This window comes from Amblyomma mixtum, chromosome 2 (genome assembly GCF_055824585.1).
Source record: "Amblyomma mixtum isolate Tamu chromosome 2, ASM5582458v1, whole genome shotgun sequence".
NCBI lineage: Eukaryota > Metazoa > Arthropoda > Arachnida > Ixodida > Ixodidae > Amblyomma > Amblyomma mixtum.
In genome coordinates this window covers 5,316,002-5,337,254 of record NC_143013.1, presented here as the reverse complement: position 1 = coordinate 5,337,254, position 21,253 = coordinate 5,316,002, and the positions used below count along the sequence as shown (strand labels likewise).

Here is a 21,253-nt window from a genome sequence, read left to right as displayed (position 1 = left end):
TCTCTTATCCCCCAACCGATACGGTCCCTTATTCTAGAAAACTCCCAGTTATCACGGGGGCGTCAGCCACACCGTCGCCAATTCAGGACCGCAGTTGAGAAACAGACCAGCGCAAGCGCACAGAGCGCTTTCCTGTCCCCGAGTCTTCAGCTCATCTGGTGTGCACTTTGATTTTGCTGCTGGTCTCTGGTGGCCTGGCACATACCCATAGTGGGGGACTGGCTAGGGTGGGTCACAAACAGGAGGTAATTGACGTAATATACCCGAGTTGGTTTCATACAGGGATAGGAAGGACAGCACAGAAGCAGTTATCTGAAAGTGGAGAAGCAGCAGAAGCTGAAGAAACTGAAATAAGCAACGAAGTTTAGTGGCAATAATACGAACAAAAGGAATTCAGGTTTCTTCGAGATATTGTTGCATCTTTAGTTTTCGTGACTTCCGAGTTTCTTATGTCCTACAAAAGCGCCCACCAGTGTCGCGTTATATGGCTGAGATGGCTGCAAATGTTTAACATGACATCTAGCTTGGACCTTACAAAGGCACCTTGGTGCGAGACTGACACATGTACACTTCATAATTTCATTTCAGTAAGTATGTACGGGAAGAGTTCTGTTCCAGGAAACCCCAGGTACAAAATACTTAGCTTGCAATGATAAACTTTCGTATTTACACCTGCGAATTCAGCGCACAGTGTTCACGCCGCGGTTCACACGCGCGAATGTATTGCAAAAAACAAGGAAAGTGCTGTTGGTTAATCTCCAGTGAAGAAGCTAAGTAAATGGCACCTTTTTACTGCACCTCAACCCGAAAGCTATACTGGGGTGAAAACCTCTGCGGGCGGTGTTGTCTCAACCACTCACTGTTCGTTTCTCCTCTGCCCACTATTTTTATCAACATATATTAACTGTCCATGTTCGACACAACGATGGAAAGGCGCGAGAACATATCCGTGCGCACAAGGAAAAAAAGTGTCCCGTTACTGAACGTCGAATTCAGTGCGACGGGCTTTCAAAAAAATATACAGTTGAACGTACAGGTACGTCGCGCAACGACAGAACACTACTAATGGCGCGTCATATGCGGCACGAGCAGCAAGGGCTCCTTCAAATATAATCCTGAGTAGGAGTCGCACAAGTGAAGCGTGTGGCACCACTTGATGCAACAGCCGAATAAAATGTATATAGACATGTAAAAACAATGTGTAAATCGAGAACCTACACTTAGTGACAAAAAAGCTGCTGGAGGAAATATCTGAGTTCAGTATAATCACAGAGTTTATCCTTGGTTGTACCGAATGCGTTGACAATAAGATACAAAAGAAAGTGGTATCTGGATAAAAAAATTCTGTGCGTTTGCTGAAGCCATCTATCTGACTGCGCAGGTCCGCATGGGTACGCACTGCACAGGTCCGCATACAAGGCTGTAAATAAAAAATCACGGAGCGCCGTTCACGCGCACGGTGTGCTCTTAAGCGCATCCGGGTTTAACGCGCACTCGAAAGCAGCCGCGAAGTCCGCGCTGTGCCTGACCGGCTGGTTCACGTTGTCTCTGGCGGCATTGGCACTGCCGCACCGGAAGTAGGCGAAGCGGGTGTAAAAAAACTGCGCCTTGGACATTCGGAACAAACTCCACAGCGGTCGGAGCTGGAACCAGTCGCTGGTGGGCTCCGTCGCCGTTGCTGTTCTTGCGACCGAGGAGGCCGTCGTCGCTGCGACGCGAGCCGCGATCAGGAGTCCCGTCGTGGCCGCGAGTAGATCTCGCGGGTTTTCTTTGGAAGCGGCCGCCAGTGACGACAGCATGCACGCGCTGTGTAGCGAGAATCACGGAGAGAGAGAGACAAAATGAAAAGTTGCTATAATTACCAATATCATCATCGTCATCATCAGACTGACTGAAAAGCTCACTTCTTAACTAATACCGTTGGGCTCCCGAATCATTGGGAGGCATGTAGCTCACCGTAAATAATATCCGTATCAGTTTTTAGAATCTCCAAGCCATGGTTACCCTCAGAGCCGTGGCCCAACAAATTTTGGCTACGCCTCGTCAAAATACATGTGCATTCGACAAGCTTGCAGGCAAAGCAACCTCTCTAGAGCACGTTACTCGTCAAAATAGACAAAATTTGCGGGGCCACATCGCCATGCGTAACGGCGTTTTCGAAATTGTAAAAAGAGATACGCATAATAATTCCGGTTAGCTATACTGCTATAAATCACTACGGACCTATCAGTAATAGTTCAAAAGTTAATTATTCAATATTAGTTAACAAGCCTGCCAGTAAGCACGCCTTAGCTTTATTCTGAGGTACTATACCGCTGATATATGCCATGTCGAATAAAACGCTCTTCAATAGACCTATTTAATTTTAAAAATTGCTGAAAGTCTTAGGTGAAACACCCCGTATATCGTGCTTTAAATACGTCGCTTCTTTTGTTTCCCCTATTGATGAAGTTTCCCGCCGTACCTTTGGTTACTCAAAGCCGCTTTTGTCCGGCTGTTCCACCTGTTACTCTTGAAGACCTCGGTCCAAAGTACAGCAGCCATGAATGTCGCGACCACGGGCAGGTCGGCGAGCAGCGTGTCGCCGGAACCAGCGCTCAGCAGGCCGTACGCGGACGCCGACATGTAGACGGTCGTAGAGTTTACAAACTTCATGTGGTTAAGGATCATGCCTTTCGCGTCGTCTTGCAGTTGGGGCAGCCCCAGTCGCCACTTTTCTTGTTTGACGTCGAAATCGAAGCTCTTTGCTCGAAAATAGTTCCGCACGAAGCCGTGAGCAGGCATGTCGGGAACGTGGACTTCCCTCAGGACGAGATCGACGGGAAGCAAGAGGGACACGTTCTTAACAAAGCCCTCGAAGCGCTCTGTTTCGTTGCCGGCTGCCATGGCTTGGCGAAGAGGCTCGTGGTGAAGCAGCGCTCGCCGCGTCGTCTCGAAGATGGCGCGCAGGCGGTGGTTTTTGGCGGGACTCGTGAGAGCGGCCACATGGGCGCCGCGCCACAGTTCAACGCTTCTAGACGCGTGTAAGTTGCAGATCTGCCAACTACGTGGCGTGGGCGAATCGAGGACTCTGTCCACTTGGAGCTGGTTCATGGTGTGGAGGATGACCGTCGTCAGCATGTAGCACAGCGACAGTGGCTGCTGGGAGACGTCCCAAAGGAATCTAATGTCGCTGAGAAGGCGCTCCTTGGAGATGGCGTACGCGGTTTTAAGATGAACATTTCCTGTGAAGAACTCCTTGAAGACGGCTTCAATGTGAGCGACCTCCACGCCTCCAAATGCGCCGCTTAGTTCTTCCACGGTCACATCAACCAGGTGATCCCATGCATCAAGTCCCATAAGTTGTAGTTCAAAGGCGGCCATCTCGTCGCTCGTGTAGTTGGTGCGCAAGTGAGCGTTGGCGCCTGACAGAGCCACACCGTAACAAATATCACCACAGTTGCGCTGCTGGTTCCTGATGCGAATGTACATCCTTTCAAAAATGACCGCGGTTTGCGTGATGAAGTTGACTTTGAAAAAGAAGCCCAGTCTGTATCGCAAGGTCAGGTTTAGGGCGAAACGCAGCAGCTCGGTGGGACTCATTGCCCGCTTGGCGCCAGCACTCTGCAAGACGGTGGACGTGATGTCATTTATCCGCAGGTCCTGCTGCCATACCTCCCTGAGGCAGGAAGCGTAGAAGCCGTGAAGCGCTTTGGCAGCTTGTGAACCGTAGTACGCGGTGCCTTTTATGATGTTTCCTGTTATTTTCGACTGGTAGGTCAAAAACGAAGGGGGAAGAAATATTTTGAACAGTTTCAGACTCTAATACTTCGTCATAATCGATTACGCTTGCAAACAGGGCCTGTACATATAAAGAAACGAAATTCTGTTTGCTAAAGACGTTGTTACGGTTGCGCTAATGTCATTGTTAGGTACGCAGGCCAAGAAGAGCAGAGTGTGAACTAAGGATGAACAGCGAAGGACTGACTGCCTCCATCTCACTGCCCCACAACTTCAAAAGACAGGGAAGGGGAATACTAAGTCAGCTAGACTTATAGAGAAAGGTGATAGCAAATATGTCATTCGTACTTAAAACAACGCGTTTATAAGTGAGAATATAGCTCGAAAGTGAGGTAAACATGGCGTCGCCACTTAAGATCCGTGGAGCGGGACAAATGACGTATTCAGGAGCGAACGATATTTTGCCGTCTCGATGGGGCAATTACCGTCGAATTATTAGGGAAAGCAGCACGGCGAGCATAGAGGATAGTGCGAAGGGCCTCGTAATTGAAACAGCGCAAAACACACGAGGGAGAAGAAATTTAGTCGCAAACACGAGGGCTGGAGCTTTCATCTCGCATTCTGCGCACACAGGCTGCGTGTCCCCGTTGTTCGCCTCAAATTCAGAGCCGCAAGCTCTCAGTGTATTTCACACCGTGTGTGCTTGCTACGCGGTCAATGAAAAATATCTGAGCAATACCACATGTTTGCACCATCGCCTCTCACAGATGGTCAAAGTTTCCGGAGCCCTTCAGTACGGCGTCCCTCACAGCCTAAATCGCTTTGGAACAATCACCCCCCTAAAAGAAACCGAACCATTTAGCTCATTAAAGGAAAAGTTTCCTAGCGCGGGTCATCATACAAGGAGTATCTGAGGTCCCGGCAAGCGATGCAGGGTTTTCTTCGAGAAGAATGTTTAACCAGTTGATGAGTGTTCGTCGTGTCGTGCCGACCTTTATACCCGGAAGGCGGCATACTAAAGCTGGGCGGAACGCGCCCTCATTTGTTTCCGCTTACAACCAACAGGAAGCAATTCACGAACGTAGAAATCGCAGCGACCACAGCACGGTCAATCACAAGGATTGTGTTCGATCACACTTACTGCGTAGTTATTCAACAAAAACGTGGTAATCGACATCACAGTGCGCCGTTCGATGAGAAATATGCGTGCAATTTTTCACTCAGATGTGGTATAGAATGAATGCGTTAGAGCGCGACAGCTGCTCCCACGCTTTTAAGGATCCCTCGAATCTTACGTGAACAGTTCGCGACAGCACAGTGAGCGCGATCAGCTGGCGTGCCGACGACAAACCATCAAGGCATAGCCAACCAGAAAAGCACATGCATTCGGACGTCTGATCGGTTTAATTACTTAAACACTACCACTTCTTTAATGGAGTGCAGGCTAAGAAGCTTAACGAGGAATGGCTGGCAGTCTTCTACTGCTACGTTTACGACAAAATGCCTAATCGCTGTGAGTTGCCTGCAAAATCGTTGAAAGGACAGTTTTTGAGGGTGCCTATGTGGCGGAGGGAGGGTAGGGATTTGTAAGATGTCGTTATAAGACAGATCCTAAAGTTTTCAACATACAACGCACGTGCTTAACGAAGAGGATCTTCATCAGTCGTGATTATCTATTTTTCTGTAGTAAAACTTGAGTGTTCCACAGGGCCTTATTAAGTATGCGAAGCGCTCACGTTTTACTTCTCTGCGAGGAGCGCCGGCTAACTTCAAAATCGCCCTATGCAGCCCATCTTGTCGTCGGGCACACCGGGGGCAGTGGCGCACAACCAAAAATTCGCAAGCGGAGACGCGTACGCCTGCAGGGCTCACCAGGGTGTCCTTGGCGACGCCTTGCTGCACGAAGCCGAGCTTGATGGCGTTGTTGCAGACGTACGCGAAGAAGTCGACGCAGGGCGGCACAGCTTTGTCGATGACGGCGAACAGCTGGGCTGCTTCATCAGGGCAGCAGAAAGGCGCGTGAGTGGCGTTATCCCTGCGATGTTTGAAAGGCTCCCCGACCACCAGCCAAACCAGCGTGCTCGCCAACGCCACCGCAGACACCACGCAGAGGAAGCCGCCGAAGGTGCCGAGCACTTTCACTCGCTGGCTCCGAAACAATGATGGCAGGGTAGCGGTGGGAGGGCTGACCAGCGGAGACCATATTCTGCCATCCGGGCTCGGTAGTTCCATCTCCTTCTTCTTCTACGAATATGGCGCGAGGCCGCGAGGGCACGGAGGCTCGAAGCGGAGAGAACTTCATCTTCTGGTCTGATAGCGCGTGCTCGTGGCGCCGACTGCCTGCGTGCTTGGTGTTGTCCTTTTGCAAGGTTTGCTAGCATTAACTGCCTTAAATTTCTATCCTACTACGATGCTGACTGCAGTTTGCTAACTCTGAATCCTTCGTGAACTGTGCTGTCCAAAGCGCGTCGGTGTTGTTCTGGCAACAGTGACTCAAAGCCATGCCACACTTGATGCATGCGGGTCTATTGGAACGTTGCGCCAACGTTAGATCAAACAACGTTAAACCAAACCAAACCAAATGAACGTTAAATCAAACAGAGCTGCGGTGCATCTTTGTTTGCGTTGTTCATGCGGACAGGCGGATAATAGAAATGGAGGAACAAGCCCGCCACTTGTCCCTGAGCCGGCGATCCGCGTTTCCGGAAAGTTATTCCTGTTGAGGTCGATTTCACTGCAAGAGGGTTGCTTTGCGAGGACAGCAGCTGTTGTCTGATGGAGCTCGATGTAACCCGGTAGTGTTAATGCAGCTGTAGCAATGACAGTATCTCGTACTAATTCACCTGATTCGTTGGTTTATGGGGCTTAACGTCCCAAAGAAACTCACACTATTAGAGACGCCGTAGTGAAGGGCTCCGGAAATTTCGCCCACCTGGCACAGAACACGGGCCTCTAGGATTTCTCCTCCATCGAAATTCTACCGCCGCGGCCGGAGTCGAACCAGCGTCTTTCGGGTCAGCAGCCGAGCACCATAACCAATCAGTCCCTGCGGTGGCCTAATTCGTCTGAATACCTGTTTCGGTATATTCACTTGACAACACCCCCCCCCCCTCTAAATGATAGCAATAAATTAACAGTAAATGATGACGATGATGAATTATAAAAGCTCAAATGGCTGTCGACAGCATGACGCAGGTCCCGCCATTTCATTCACGACTGCCAGGTTTAAATGTAGTAGCAGTACAGTAGTAGTAGCACAAGACCTTTATTCGGCCATAATTTACAGGCCGAGCATGTCGATCGCCTGGGCGACCAGAAGTCGCTGTTCTTCCTCCCCTTCAGCGCCAAGCCAGTCGAGTCAGGTGGTGATAGATAGAGAGGGTGGGGGGTAGGAACCCGACTGCTGAGCAGCCGGGCAATAGAAGAGGCAATGGGCGAGGTCCGCATAGATACAGGGGCAGTTCGGACAGGAAGGGTCCGACCGATAGCGATAGAGGAAGAGGCGGGACGGGGTGATAACTGCATTCATTTGGATGTGCCGAAGAAGGCGAGCCTCCGGCACCGTGAGCGATGGATGAGGAGTAGGGTAACGGCGTTTGTCTAGGCGTAGCTCGAGGTAGACCTTTTTATGGTGCGGCGAAGGGTGAGTCTCCCACCGTCCTCCGAGGGCTTGGGCCAGGGGATCAACGGTGCCCGGAAAAGTGTGTCGTGGGCGAGCTGATGGGCCAGCTCATTGCCGTCAATCCCTGAATGCCCAAGGACCCAGAGGAGGAAAACGATGGAAGGGTGCAATGCGGAGACCGCGCATTCGACCTCCTGTTGGAGAGAAGAGGTTAGGGTGCGTTTCTGTACGTGGTGTATAGCGGCTTGTGAGTCTGAATAGACTGTGTACTCTTGGAGAGAGGGAAGGAGAGCAAATGACTGGAGGGCATGCGCAATGGCGAGGACTTCGAGGGGACAATGTATCCGGAGGGTGTAGATACGGCCCGCTGGTGTGGGTTTCAGGAGAAGGGAGGTGGGGATGGTACAGGAGGAGCCTTGAGGAGCCACGAAGAAGCCACGAAGGAGGCATCCGTGTAGGCTACAACCTGGGTATCAAAGAGAGGGGAACGGTGCTGAGCGGCCGCATGACGACGGCCGGCGTGCAAGACGGGTGACATGTTGGTCGGGAGGGGGAGGATACGAAGATTGGGAGCTGGGGTTGGAATAGGAGAGGTAAACGGGGCGATGGGAATGGGCGAGATACCCGATTGAGTCAGTAACCACTGACCCTGACGGGTAAGGGAAAGCCGGTCAAGCTGCGAGTCACGATGGAGAGAGAGAAGAGAACGGAGAGGATGAAAGAGGCCTGTGGCAAAGATCTTAGCGGTAGAAGTAATGATAGGGAGGTTGAGAGCTGCCTTGTAGAAACCCACAAGGGCAGTCTCTAGAGTGTTAAGTTGAGCCTGATTGAAGGAAATGTAGGGCGCAAAGTACAAGACCTTGTTGAGGGCCAGCGCATGGGCAACTCGGCACGCATGAGCCTCGTGGAGACCTGAGCGCCGAGGGACAACTCGTTGCAGGAGGTGAGTTACCGATTGGCAGGTGGTGACAGCGTGGCGGAGGGCTTGCACGTTGTTGGCCGCATGCAAAGGAAAGCCAAGAACTTTGCACTGCATGACGACAGGAATGGGAGAACCAGAAAGGTGGAGAGAGACGAAGTGGTTGTGTGAGCGCTGGTATGAGGAATGGTTGAGGAGGAGAAGCTCGGATTTTTCAGGAGCAGGAGAGAGGCCAGCGGTGGTGAGAAAGGAGTCAATGAGATCTAGGCCACGTTGCAGGGTGTCCTGTACGTGACCGGCAGAGCCCGACGAACACCACAGAGCGATGTCATCGGCGTAAAATATATGATGCAGGTCGGCAATTTCAGCTAGCTGGGAGGCGAGAGGGGCCATAGTAAGATTGAAAAGGGTAGGGGAGAGAACAGCACCTTGAGGAGTGCCGCGGGTGAGGTGGTGGGGATCGGACAGATGGGTGTCTACTCGAAAGCGAGCCACACGTTTAAAGAGGAATGAACGGATATAAGAGTACATGCGGGGGATACAGTCTAGGGAGTCGAGTTGGGAAAGGATGTCGTGACAAACACCGTCGAAGGCCTTGCGAACATCGACGGTCACAAGTGCGTGAATTTGAGGGGGGGTAGGTGACAGAAAGGTGTGCTTGAGAATCAGAAACATGTCCTGTACACAGACGCGGTGTCGGAAGTCGATGAGAGAATTGGGGAAGAACTCCCTCGCCTCGAGAATATTTGAGAGGCGAGTCAGCGCCATTCGCTCAAGGGTCTTACCAACAAACGATGTCAGGGAGATTGGGCGGAGGTTAGAGAGAGGGAGGATTGCCCGGCTTTGGAATCATAGAAATGAGGGAGGAGGTTCAGGAGCTCGGCAGGCAGCCGCTGTTCCAGGAATCATTGTCGGTTTGAAGGAGAAATTCTTTGGCTCAGTCAGGAATGTTGCGAAATGTGGTATATGTAATGGCATCCTCACCGGGAGCCGAGCGTGTAGCATTAGCAGCCAGAGCCGATTAGAGCTCTGGGAGAGTGAAGGAGTGGTCCAGATCGGGGTTAGGCCCGCCCGAGTACATCGGGTAGGAGGGTGCCAGGGGGGAGGGAGGTAGAGAGAGGCGAGCTGATCAAAAACATCAGAGGGAGTCCCCTGAGTGAGGGCTTTAGCTAGAGTTAGAGCAAGGGCAGGCTTAGTGCCAAGGAGGGATTTGAAGAGAGACCATGTGGATCAAGGACCAAGAGAGAAAAAGAAGGCACAGGACATGCGCCGTGTACTGTGTCTTTTTTTTTTTTAGAGCGCAGCTCTTTGGCGTCCGTTCCTGGGTTTCGCGTCGGGGTCGGCGTCGGCGTCGGCGTCGGCCTCGTAACCAGCTCCGCCCCCAATGCCACGCTTTTCAATTGGTCGAAATGCTCGTGACGTCACAGTGCGCGAATTTCAAATGGGGCCAATTGTACTTTGGCTAGTAACCATGCAACCAATCAAAGGGATCGTATAGTGATGCTGCAACTAAGTTGGACTGAGTTTAGTTAATTGCTTAATTAATTAGCCTAATTAATATAGAGGAGAATGAAGAGGTCAGAAGAAAAGAAAACAAAGACGCGCGCCGCAGCGACAACAGCGTCCGCGGAAGGAGACCCTGCTGAAAAAAAACAGATAAGTACGAAGCCGCGTTCCCTCCACCACCACGCACTTCCCCACTCAGTAAGACGTTGCTCGTTTCATATACGTTGTGTCGAACATCCTAGACAGTTCCAACAATTGACAGGTTAATGACAGAACACGATGGATAGAAATACAATAATATAAATATGAAATAGCCTAATTAACCTTTCTAGTTAGACCGCATAAATCAATAAAACCGAGAACGAAATTGGTCGAGTTGGGGAATCGAACCAGGGTCTCCGGAGTGCGATACGAGCACGCTAGCCACTCCGTAATGCCAGCTGAATGGTTTGGAATGAACAAAGGCGCGTCTAGCTAATACGGCGTCTTCGTTCACTCCCATCTTCCCCCTTTCCCTTACGGCGAGGTGCAGGTGTCCACCCAGATATGCGAGAGAGATACATTTCCTTTCCTCAAAAAATAAATTTACCGTCCAGCAAGGCGTACAGCCGAATTGGCGATGGCGTTCTGTGGACTCCCTGGCAGCGTTGCAAGACGCTGTCGCGTTCCACTCTTACAGGCGAAGCTTAACATGTTAACCACACATCAGTAACACACGCAGACAGCCAATGGACGCGTCATTCGCTGGCAGCACTTGATTCATCATTCACAACCACATTCTTAACGTACGCTCCCTTGCCGCACATGCCAAGGACGTACACCACGATCACATTCTGCGCCATTCCTCTGTACTTTGCTTTGCTGAAACCTGGATGGATCCCGAAGAGCCTCTCGAAATCATAGATTTCCTATACTGCTGTGCTGCTCGCAGAGACCACAACAGAGCGGCGGGAGTCGCTATCTACTTGCGCACAGGTCTCTCTGCAATACCAGTCGAAATGTTTGGCACGTCACATGAACTTGGCGAACTGTGCGCCGCAAAGTTGCCCAACGGCTTGCTGGTAGTAGCTGCCTACTTCGCCCCTACCGCACTCACGAAAGACGTCGTGCACTTCCTGCAACTCGCATTAACCGTCCATCGATCCACACCGATGTTAGTAGTGGGGGACTTTAATGTTGACATAAAGACACACAGCAATTTCCTAACACTTATGCGGGAGAACATCCCGTTCCTCTCGCTCGTAACGCGTCCCACGGCTGTGACAACCTCGCGAGGCACTTGTATAAATCTCGTCTTTGAGAATCAAGCATTGGTGTACCAAGTCGAACATATATCAGTCTATTTCTCCTACCACAAAGCTTCCTTCATGACTGTCAAGAACTGTTAGTGGAGTCTTTGTTAAAGGAATACGTGTGAAAAATAAAAAAAAAAATTCTGTGATAGCGCATACATGTGTTGCTCGATTTCTTTGCTTCAATCTATCGAAAAGGTGAAACAGCTTATTTGCTGCGCTCAAATTTCGCATTAGGAAGTAACGTAATCGTCGGTAATTTTTTGCGCCTCGTTTTGTTTGCGCCCACGTATTTCCGGCTTTAATATACATGACTTCACGTAAAGTACTTGAAATTTGTGACCTCTTGGAGATCTATTTCTGTTTTTATCTTTTCGCGAATTAGAGTGCTTCGAAAAGTCGCTATAAGCTGTTCCTTAATTTAGTACGGAACATAATTCTTCTTCTTCCCCTAGGAGCGTGCTAACAATGTTCTTACGTTTCATACGAAAAGTACGTGTTAGTTACACTCAACCTCTTGGCTTAAGCTACATGGGGCGAGGTGCATACGGCCAAAGCATGCACTTCCTTTTGCGCGTACTGCAACAAATAAAGGTTATTCTTTCAGGCCATTGGCTAAAATACTTCACGCGCCCACTGGTTACGTGGCCAACTATGGAAGAAAAAAAAAAGTCTCTCCTCGCGGACTCTCCTCCTTTCTGTCTCGTGGGCAGTGACCTAGTTCTGTGTGGAGTGCGTCATGAAATAACTGGAACCCGTGTTCCACATAAGTTTCGAGGAAACTGAATGAGCTAGCTGTTTTAGTAACATCAACGTGTTCCACATAACTCCCCCTTAAAAAGGCGATAAAGAGGCTTCACAATTGTGTGTGTTCAATATGCAAGACTTCGACGTGCCTCGTTCCAGATAAAGTATGGAACAGAGGTTTCACCTGGAACTTACATAGAACCGCAAACGCTTTATGTGGAACCGAGATTAAGAGTGTAGGAACCAATGCACGCAAACATCTACAAAAATGACGCTGCCAAGTTTATTGAAAGCTGGCAACGCTTTCTAGTATTGGACCCCGTGTGGTACATGTCTTGTGCAGGCGCGGGACATATGTACAGCCGGCCAAATCTTTAGCTGGCGTGTGCGATGGCCTCTTTTTCTGCTCTCCTGCATTTCGCGACGAAGCAAACTTGCTGAAAGCTCAATATTAAGCACGGGCTTAGTCAGCCTGTGCTTAGATTTTCGCAAGTTTGCTCCTTCATAACCTGCAGGAGCTTGGAAAACGCGGTCGTCACGCACGCCAGCTAAAGATTTGACCGGCTGTACTTCCCAAACCCCTGTCATGTTTCCTGGCTGTGAAACATGCCATCCTTGCAGCTGCTTAGAAATGTGAGTTTCGTTTTAACTCACATTTAATATCACAGGTGAAAGTATCGCGTCTTAGCAGAATTTACTGACGCGGTACATGCCTTTGGTGTGGCGCAGGCTTAATAGGAACTCATGGACAGTGACGAGAGCTCCATACAATTTTTCTGTTCGAAAAAAAATTTAAGGCACTCTCTGGGGCTGTTGATGCTAGTCCGGCAGCAAAAAATGCATTTATTATCGAGGAAATAGCGCTTAAATATTTTCACGCTCCTCGACTGAGTCTTCATCGAAACGTCTACATCGAAAAGGACTCAGTGATGCCGGCTAAAGTGAATGGCGTTTAGCCTGGCCTCAGAGATCCGCACAAAAACCGTATCGACGCATATAGTTAACTTGCGGAATCGACCGGGGATGGCGACACCTGTATTTAGTTTTTGTCTTCTAGTATATAGGCCCCAGTTTTCAGCGAAACTAGCGTTTGTTTTATTGCAACATGATAATGTATAAATTCAGACCAATTTAAACTTATCTACAGTGACCCTTTAAGGCATCTCTCAACAAGCAATACTACCCGAACAGCGGGTCCTAAGACAGGAAAAAGCATGAAATAATGAAAGGAAAATATATTAACGCTTCATTTTGACAAACCAAGTTGTGATGCTAATCGCAGGATTCTTTAGCCTTGTGGGAAAGGGGTTTCGAAGCACACTCTAATGCAGCTATATGAAATAATGAAAATAAATAGGTCCACCTTTATAAACTTCAGCATTAAACACAATCAAAAACAAGGACGCAACTAGAGCATATGAAGCGAAGCGGATACCCCTATTCCCCACCTACTCGCTAACTTTAAAAAAAGGCTTTCAGGGAACAACCCTGGAGATATCAAACTAATCTCTTACACCAGTCTCCCGAACTCGAATTACCAGCAATCATCCTTAGCTTTCGACGTCCCAAAGAATGAGCCGTTCAGATGGCCGCTTATCGTTGTCTATCCGAAAAATGCTCTGGCAGAAGGAGACCAACGGGTAATATATTTGCCCCTAAGGTTAAACGCTGTGTTCAGTCATCAGACAAGAAAGCGTACATAAAAGTCGAGTGATCAATAATGCGCTGCCACTTCACAGGATCATTGAGTAGTTACGTATGCATAATAAGCTTCAGGCATTCAGAGTTCAAAATCAGTTCTTAAATAAGGGGCTGCAGTTGTGGCGATGCCGGTAGGGAAGGAGTGCCTAGTCACGAGCGAAAAATTTTCGGCTAACTTGAAAAAACGCCACATCGCACTGAGAGCACACTTCTCGACAGTATGTAAAGCCTTTTTCAAAAGTACACAGCCCAGGGCGTCTGCTTCTGAGCCCTGCAGCGGGGCTTCTGTTGCATACTCAAGAGCTCAAATCTCACGAAAGCGGGAGGAATTTAAGTCCTCAGCCCTTCCGAGCTTACAACTGTCAAATGTGCTTAAGAGCACCGCTATGCGGCTTGGAAGCAAAAATCTTGGGCTGTATATTTTTGACAAAGACTGTACGTGAACTGTCACGCACCAGAATGACCGCGAGAGTGCCGTAAAGTTTCCACAATACGACTGAGAAGCAAACCTTGTTGCTCGGTTACATTAAAAAAAAAAAAGAGAATACATCACGAACCATGGATATCATCGAGATGAAAGAAGTTGAGTAAATTGTCAGTCGAAAAATACGACAGAGCCAACCCAAGTAAGACAACATTTTTTGTCGTCCTGTCTTTACGATAAAACTTTCTATAGTATTGCGAAGTTATCTGTCGTAGCGACACTACTCCCTCTGTCGTTGCGACAGGGGACTGCACGACAAGAATTTCTTGTAAGGTCCCAAAATACTACAGAACACTTGTTGTGACAACGACAATTTCTGTTGTTTTTCTATAGATAGCTAGCTAGCTAGATTCATGGTAGAAAGCCGCGCAGCTGAACACGGAAATGAAGAAAACCGACTGAACACGCGCTATCTTCACCTCTAAGATGAACTCAAAAGTGCTGTCTACAAAGAGAATATCAGCGCGCAGTCCAGTGCTTCCCAAAGAATTTATAATAGGCGTGTTAACAAAGAAGCAAGGTTTCTTTAAACAGTCGATTAAAGAAAGAGCCACGCAGAGTTGAGAAAAGGTGCTTGCGTGTAGTTCAAACAAGAAACGTACCCATAGGCAGCGAATACCGCATTTCACCGCTTTCAACACGCAATTGTTTCGCGTAAAGTCTGCTCCCGCCAAGCTTACTTAAAGCCACCGGAGGACTCAGCAACAAAAACTAATGACATGATCTTGATCGGGATTCGATTGGAAAAGACTGCCTGAGATGACAGTATCGATGAATACAAGTTGATAACATTTCCTTAGCGTACACAAGAATACTTCCGTTTTAAGTTGTACAAGTTCGAGAGAGCGTGAGAAATGGTCGGCATTGTAGTCTTAGGTGTCATGAACCAGCAAAAGTAAGCCTGAGATGGTTAGAAAGCGTCACAAAATCGTAAAAAAAAACACGTATAGTTCGAGATTTCCTTCCAATATGAAAATAGAGGGGGCATATTGTAACACATCATGCGGAAGCGGACTGCTGCGTAACGTTCAAACAGTCCAGACTGCTGGTGAAGTGTGGGTAAGCACTGCACCCAAAGGCGGCGGCAAAAACGGGGCTCAGCTTGAGAGCCGCGTTCACCAGGTTCCCTACACCCTGTTGAACAGTGCACAAGAAATAGGCGTAGCGCAGGTAGAAGAACTGGGCTTTGGATATCCGGTACAGGCTCCAAGCTGTCTTTTCTTCGTACCAGTCGGCTGCCGCTGGGCTCGTAAAGGACAGGGAGGGCAACGCCCCCACTGCTTCCACTGCAATGTACAGGCTCATGGCAGTGATGGCTACAGCTGGCACTTGGAACCGCTTCAACCCCGGCAGCAACCTCTCGACGCAGAGGCTGCAATGAAGCGCCAAGAATAGTGCGATGCCTGTGAATACAGCGGCGTGTCTATTAAATCAATGTACTAAGGCACTGCTAAGAGTGGAGCTAGCCGCCGCTATTGTTAATTCTTTCTAACGCAGCTAGCTCGGTAGTTTAGGGTATAAGATCCACAACATCACTGCAGTGAATAGTCTGTCATCAGCCTTCTGTATTCTATACGCTGTCGATGTCTATGCGTGTTCCTTACCCAAAGCACAATGTGATCACCTGGTGTTTCTTTAGCTCTTTGTCCTAATTGCTTGAGGAGGAGCGTGAAATAATAATAAAAAAAAACATGGGCATTGAGTAGCGCCAAATAGCCTACTCTGCTCTAGTAAGAAAGTTCGGGGTGAGCGAATATTCTGAATATTCGAATATTCAATCTAATATCCTCCTATTCCATTCGCTCAACGAATAAAATAGTGCATTTTTAAAGTCATTCGAAGCGAATCGAATACGTTCACAAGCTTTCGAATAGTTTTCGGATAACAGACCACGTACTCATAATGGAGATCGCTGCTAAGTTTTGCGACACCTCCCGAATTAGCTGCATCAGTAGCAACACTGCCACCAGCTTTTATCTCTTTCCTAAGAATATTCGTTTCCTACAATTATTCGTGGCAGCATCGAATAATAATGCAAACCTTCGATTTCTATTCTATTCAGTCCTTTAAGTATTCGATTCATATTAGATTCGGCTTCTGCCAACACCATCCATATTTTATCCGGTTTTCGAAAAAGTGCCATTTGCACACTATTAGCTAACATGTCTCGCCTTGTCATTTCCGAGATCGCGACATTTACCGCTGAAATTTTGCCAGGCGACGCGGTACGACCTCAGACAGTTCGAAGAAGAGCAGGTCTAGGCACTTTTCCGCACCGAATACGTATTAGAAATAAAGTTAAAAGTATCTCCTATCCCCCTGCTCTGCAAAGGAAGCGCTCATTAAGGCATAGACTTCAAATCACCTGTGCTGTTTGATGGCCTGCTGTGTCTGCGATGACCACATTTCGCTGCTGACAACTTTGAGCCATATAGCAGCTGCCATTCGGCTGCCCAAGACGGGTGCGTCAGCAAGCATAGGATCGGTGTTGTTGGCACTTAGTAAGCCGAACATAGAGGCTGGCACATACAGGGCAGTGTCGTTCACGAACACCACACCACTCTTTGCTTCGTAGTGGAAGCCGCCTCTGATTACTAGAATGCCGCGTCGTGACTTCATTGTCCCAACGTCGAACTCGAAGCTCAGCGCCCGAAAGTAGTTCCGAACGAAGCCTTGAGTGGACAAATTTGGAGCGGAAACGTCCCGGAGGATGAGGTCTATGGGCAGCAGAAGGGAAAGATTGGCGACCATAGCATTGAACTTTGCCGTGTCGTTGCCGTATTTCATGATTTTGCGAATAGGTGCGTAGGTGGTGAGTGCCTTCCGCGTGGCCTCGAAAACGTTTCTCAGCTGGACATTCTTCTTTTCGCTCGTGAGGGACGCGACGTACGTTCTGCGCCAGAGTTCTTGGAATTCCGTGCCGTGCATCTTGCAAAGGGCGGCGGCGCGTATCGAGGGTGTGGTCACCACAGTGAAAAGATGTATAGAAGAAACAGCCTCAAGCGCGACCGTCATTATCATGTGACACAATGACAAAGGCTGGCTTGAGGTGTTCCACAAGAGTCGAATTTCTTGGAGCGTGTCCTCCTTGGGCTGTGCGTATATGGGTGTCCCTGCGTCTAGATCCATTGAGAGCTCTTGAAGAATGGCTTTCAGCTGGGAAAGGTTGAGGCCATTGAAGACGTCGTAGAGTTCTTCGGGTGTGACCTCATCTGTGGAGTCATCAAGGGAAGCGTACGGGAGCCTCCGATCCCAATCTGCAATCTGCTCGAGCGAGTAGTTGGTGCCGAAGTGAGCATTGACGGCAGCGAGAGCAACGCCGAAGCAAGTTTCAATGCAGGTATCCCTGTAATTTTCCAAGCGCATGTGATTCCTTGTGAATGTGTTGGCCTCTCCAGGTTGGTACTCGACGGTAATGAAAAAAGCAAGATTATAGCGGTGGTGTACGTTTAGGGCAAAGCGGAGCAAGTCGCCGGAGCTCATGGCAGTCTTGAAGTTTGAGATTTCGAGCAGAGCAGCCACAGAGTCCTTGATAAGCAGTTCTGGTCGCCATATCTCTCTCATGCATGATGTGTAGAAGTGGTGAAGGGTGGTAGCCGCTGGTGAATTGTGCAGATTTGTGCCCCTGACAACGTTTCCCCTGATGCTCTCCTGCGAGATGGACAAAGCACCAATAAAGCATAGCCCTCAGCACGCTGTTACAGTAAACAGTATCGACAGGAAAAAATTTTGGATGGATGGATGGAAAACTATATTATGCAAGTCAACTGGAGAATACAGTTAATGTCGTGTCCGCTCCGTGAAAGGAATGCATTTTTTGTTATTTATGGTAGTAGGAAAACATGGTCTGTAGTTAATAGCTCGAGGGGCGCTAATTTCCGAGCTAACACAGAGAATTATTTTTCTTAGAGTTTACCCACTGAACGACAGAATATGGCTCATGCATGTAAAAGCTAATATCCGCATTTGTACATTGTGCATATTACTACCCTACTCCTATCCTTTCTTCTATCGTTACCCTCCTTATTTCCTTCTCTGTGTTTTCTCCCTGTCTTTTTATTACCGCTAGCCACAGCTCAGCTGCCTCAGGTTTCGATGGCAGATGCCGCGGCTAGCAACATCTATTCCTTCCATTTTAATTTTTATTACCAACGAATAGTCACTTATAACAACAACTTTAAGAGCTACTTCTCCCTTGTAATTAGCAATACCGACTTACACGTAGGTTAGTGCGCTTTGCTACACAGCACTAGTGAAGCAGTGCGTATCTGTCCAGTTTCTCAGGAGGAGGTAAGGTCTCTTGTTTTTACTTTTGAAATGTAGTAGATCTCGTGGAACTGACGGGCTTTTTAGTAATCACTTGCGCAGAACACATGATTGCGCTCGAGAAGTTTTGTTAGCATTGCCAGGTCGCGCAATTTCAAGTGGTGATGTTCCCGCAAAACAGAAAACTGCAAAGCGGAGCGTGTAATGAGATTGAAAATTATCATACAGTTTCAATTCTTTCCTTTTCAGCTCAAACCGTAGAAACACATTTGTTGTTGACGATGACATGCTATCTGGATAGCAGCAGTATTTTTTACCCTAGTCAGTAGGGTTTCTGGAAGGGGAAAATCACTCAAACCCTTCTAGAAGATTCAGTCATGAAATAAAATTTACTTTTGATCGCAATAATGTCGATTCCGTGCTACTCCTCTACTGGAATGCGGGCGGTGTGGCGGGCATTGAACCCGCGGGCTTACGATCTGCACCGAACGCCAAAACCACTGGCACACTGCGGCGGGTCAATAACTGGACTCTTTTAACGAACTACAAATTACTTGCAAGCTTGGAACGGATTATGGTGTTTCCTGCCGCAACCTTGTTTCACCTGCTAATGGGCATTCATGTTTGAGCTAAACCTCGGGAGTTTATTTAAAGAAAAGAAGGCTACGTCAACATAAACGCAATGTGCGCAATCTGTTTATCTGAGCAATATTGTGAACGGCCCGATGGATGCATAGAACGCGTCCGATTTTTTTTTTGATTTTTTTTTCTGTAGGCCTTTTGTTTCTATTTACCTGTCCAGAAACTCTGCGTTTTTACAGTCATAGCCGTATTAGGGCCGATCTGGAAAATCGCGGCGTAGGCACATGACAGCAAAAGAGTGAAGCCTGCGCACTTCAAAAGCGGCACCCGCTACTAAACATCCCACCCAACCTCTATCCTTAAGAAGGCTCCGCCCAATAGAAGCACATAAAAGAAGCCCCTCTCCTACCCTGCATACATCTCTACCCACCTTCACCATCATGATCGTTCCAGCGTCAGCGGCGGCATATGATTGCAAAGGGGTGGAGGCTGAGTGGAGACTCCTCCCTACAGAAGGGCATGAAAGTAGCCCTCGTCATACTTACACACCTGTAGAACTGTAGAAGGAGGAAGGCACACCATCCGCGTCTTAAACCCTTTCTCCTGGCTGCCAATATGGCGAAAGGTTCGCTATACGAGCCACGCTTGAATCGCGTAGTCTTCTGCCTTTACCTCATGCGCCAGGAGCCACTCTCCAATGTGCTCCGGGACCTGAGGTGACAACTTGCATCGGCTACAGGTGTTAAACGACCAAATTAAATTCATCGCTCTAGAGTTAAACGTATTCTACATGTGCGCACAATCCTATAATTGTTTAGTTATGTAACACGTACCAGTGCTGCAACAGCGTCATTTTCCACAATGACTACATCTGCAATCTTTTATCTTCTTATGCCTGGTCTGTGCTTTCCTAAAGTGATATTTCAGTTTCTTCAAGTTGCGTACTGCTAGCGTGATAACCTCCTTTCCGCACACTGCCTCCGTCTGGAACACCCGGCACTTCCTGGCCAGCCTCAGCCTCTGAGACGCCACTGACTGTTCTTGCACCGCTCCTTCCGGTGCTTTTGGACGTGGTTTCGATGCTCACATGTGATTCGCTCATTCTCAATATGTTTCATACAGCGAGCACGGATGTTTGGTTTCTTCAAGGGTGACGTCCCTGTTGTGCAAGGTATTGAGGCCAGTGAATTTCTCGATGAAACCCTGGTGTGTTTTCCAAGCCTTCAAAAGCCGGTGGCGCTCAGCTCGTAGTTAAGTTATGTCAATTTAAACCCCAGCATTCTCCTGGCCGAAAAGTTTGCGCCTATTCGTTGCGGTCGCACACTAGGCGCACCCACTCCTTGAGGCTGCTGTCGTGCAGTTGGTGGCAGCGAACTCTCGGAGAACTCTTCCCTTGACAATGCCAACTCCTTCTCAATTAAGTACACCTGTCTATTTATGTCGGCAGTAGTCATTACGGCAGATAAAGGGAATTCTTTAACATGTCGCACATTGGAAAAGCTCTGGGCAGCTTCCTTGTGCACCTCATCGTTCTTCAACAATCTTCAATAACATCGACCCCCCCCCCCCCCCCCCCCCCACCTCGACCATCATGATTATTCCAGTGTCGGTGTCGGCGTGTGAGAGGAAAGGAACGAAGCGTGGATCCTCCAGAAGCGCCGCCCTACACCCAGCTCTCCATCCTCAAGAAGCCCAAGAAGGCAGGCCACCATCCACCCGCACAACAACCGCCGCTCGCCCTTACCCTCCGGAAGGGTTTTACTTACCTCCACAATGAAAACCTCGCACCCATTCACACACCCACCTCCATTTTCCTTCCACCTTAAATCTCTAGAATGCTTCCAACAATATTCCGCCTTTTAGAACTCTTCACCCACCAGAAACCCACGCTGAAGCGGGGAAAAAAAGCGTGGATGGAGGTGTGTAAGTGGGTGGGCTCCTGTCATGGGCATCTGACGGGTCGAGCTTTCTGTAGGGCGAGTGGTGGGGTTCGGTCTACTGCTGGGTGGGCTTCTGTCTGCTAAAAGAATTCTGGAAGGAGAAGATGTGTGGAGGTCTTCTGGGGTATGGCTGTGAGTGGAGGTGGTGTGTGGGTGGGTGGCGGGCTCCACCCAAGGGCTTCTGTTGTATGGAAGGTGGCGGTGGGTGGTATGTGGTGACTGGTGCGGAGGTGTGCGCATGGTGACGTTTCTGGAGGGAAGAGGCTTCCCCCTTTTTCTCTCACACACCTCTATACCTCTTAGCTCTCAGACAGCGTAGCCACGATTTTGACGCGAAAGCATTAAGGCTCCGCTTCTGCAGAAAATCAGTCGTCGCCGGCGTTGTCAGCGGAAAATGGGAAGAGTGGCCACCCCTAGATGGTGTACCTGGCACACAAGATTCTGCACGGGCTCGCAACCCCCATGGTCGGGAAA

At 48.9% G+C, this 21,253-nt stretch overlaps 2 protein-coding genes across 2 annotated transcripts in view; both read right to left on the bottom strand.

Moving 5' to 3' along the window:
- LOC149358280 (glutamate receptor ionotropic, kainate 3-like) overlaps positions 1 to 21,253 on the bottom strand; it is a 387,223-nt gene that overhangs the window by 110,657 nt on the left and 255,313 nt on the right. The window lies entirely within an intron of this gene.
- On the bottom strand, positions 14,216 to 17,643 carry LOC149358285 (uncharacterized). The gene is made up of 2 exons (XM_089570312.1): positions 16,357 to 17,643; positions 14,216 to 15,363 (listed from the first exon to the last, which is right to left on the bottom strand). The coding sequence occupies exons 1-2, from the start codon at positions 17,553 to 17,555 to the stop codon at positions 14,991 to 14,993; spliced, it is 1,572 nt and encodes a 523-aa protein (XP_089426438.1). The 5' UTR covers positions 17,556 to 17,643; the 3' UTR covers positions 14,216 to 14,990.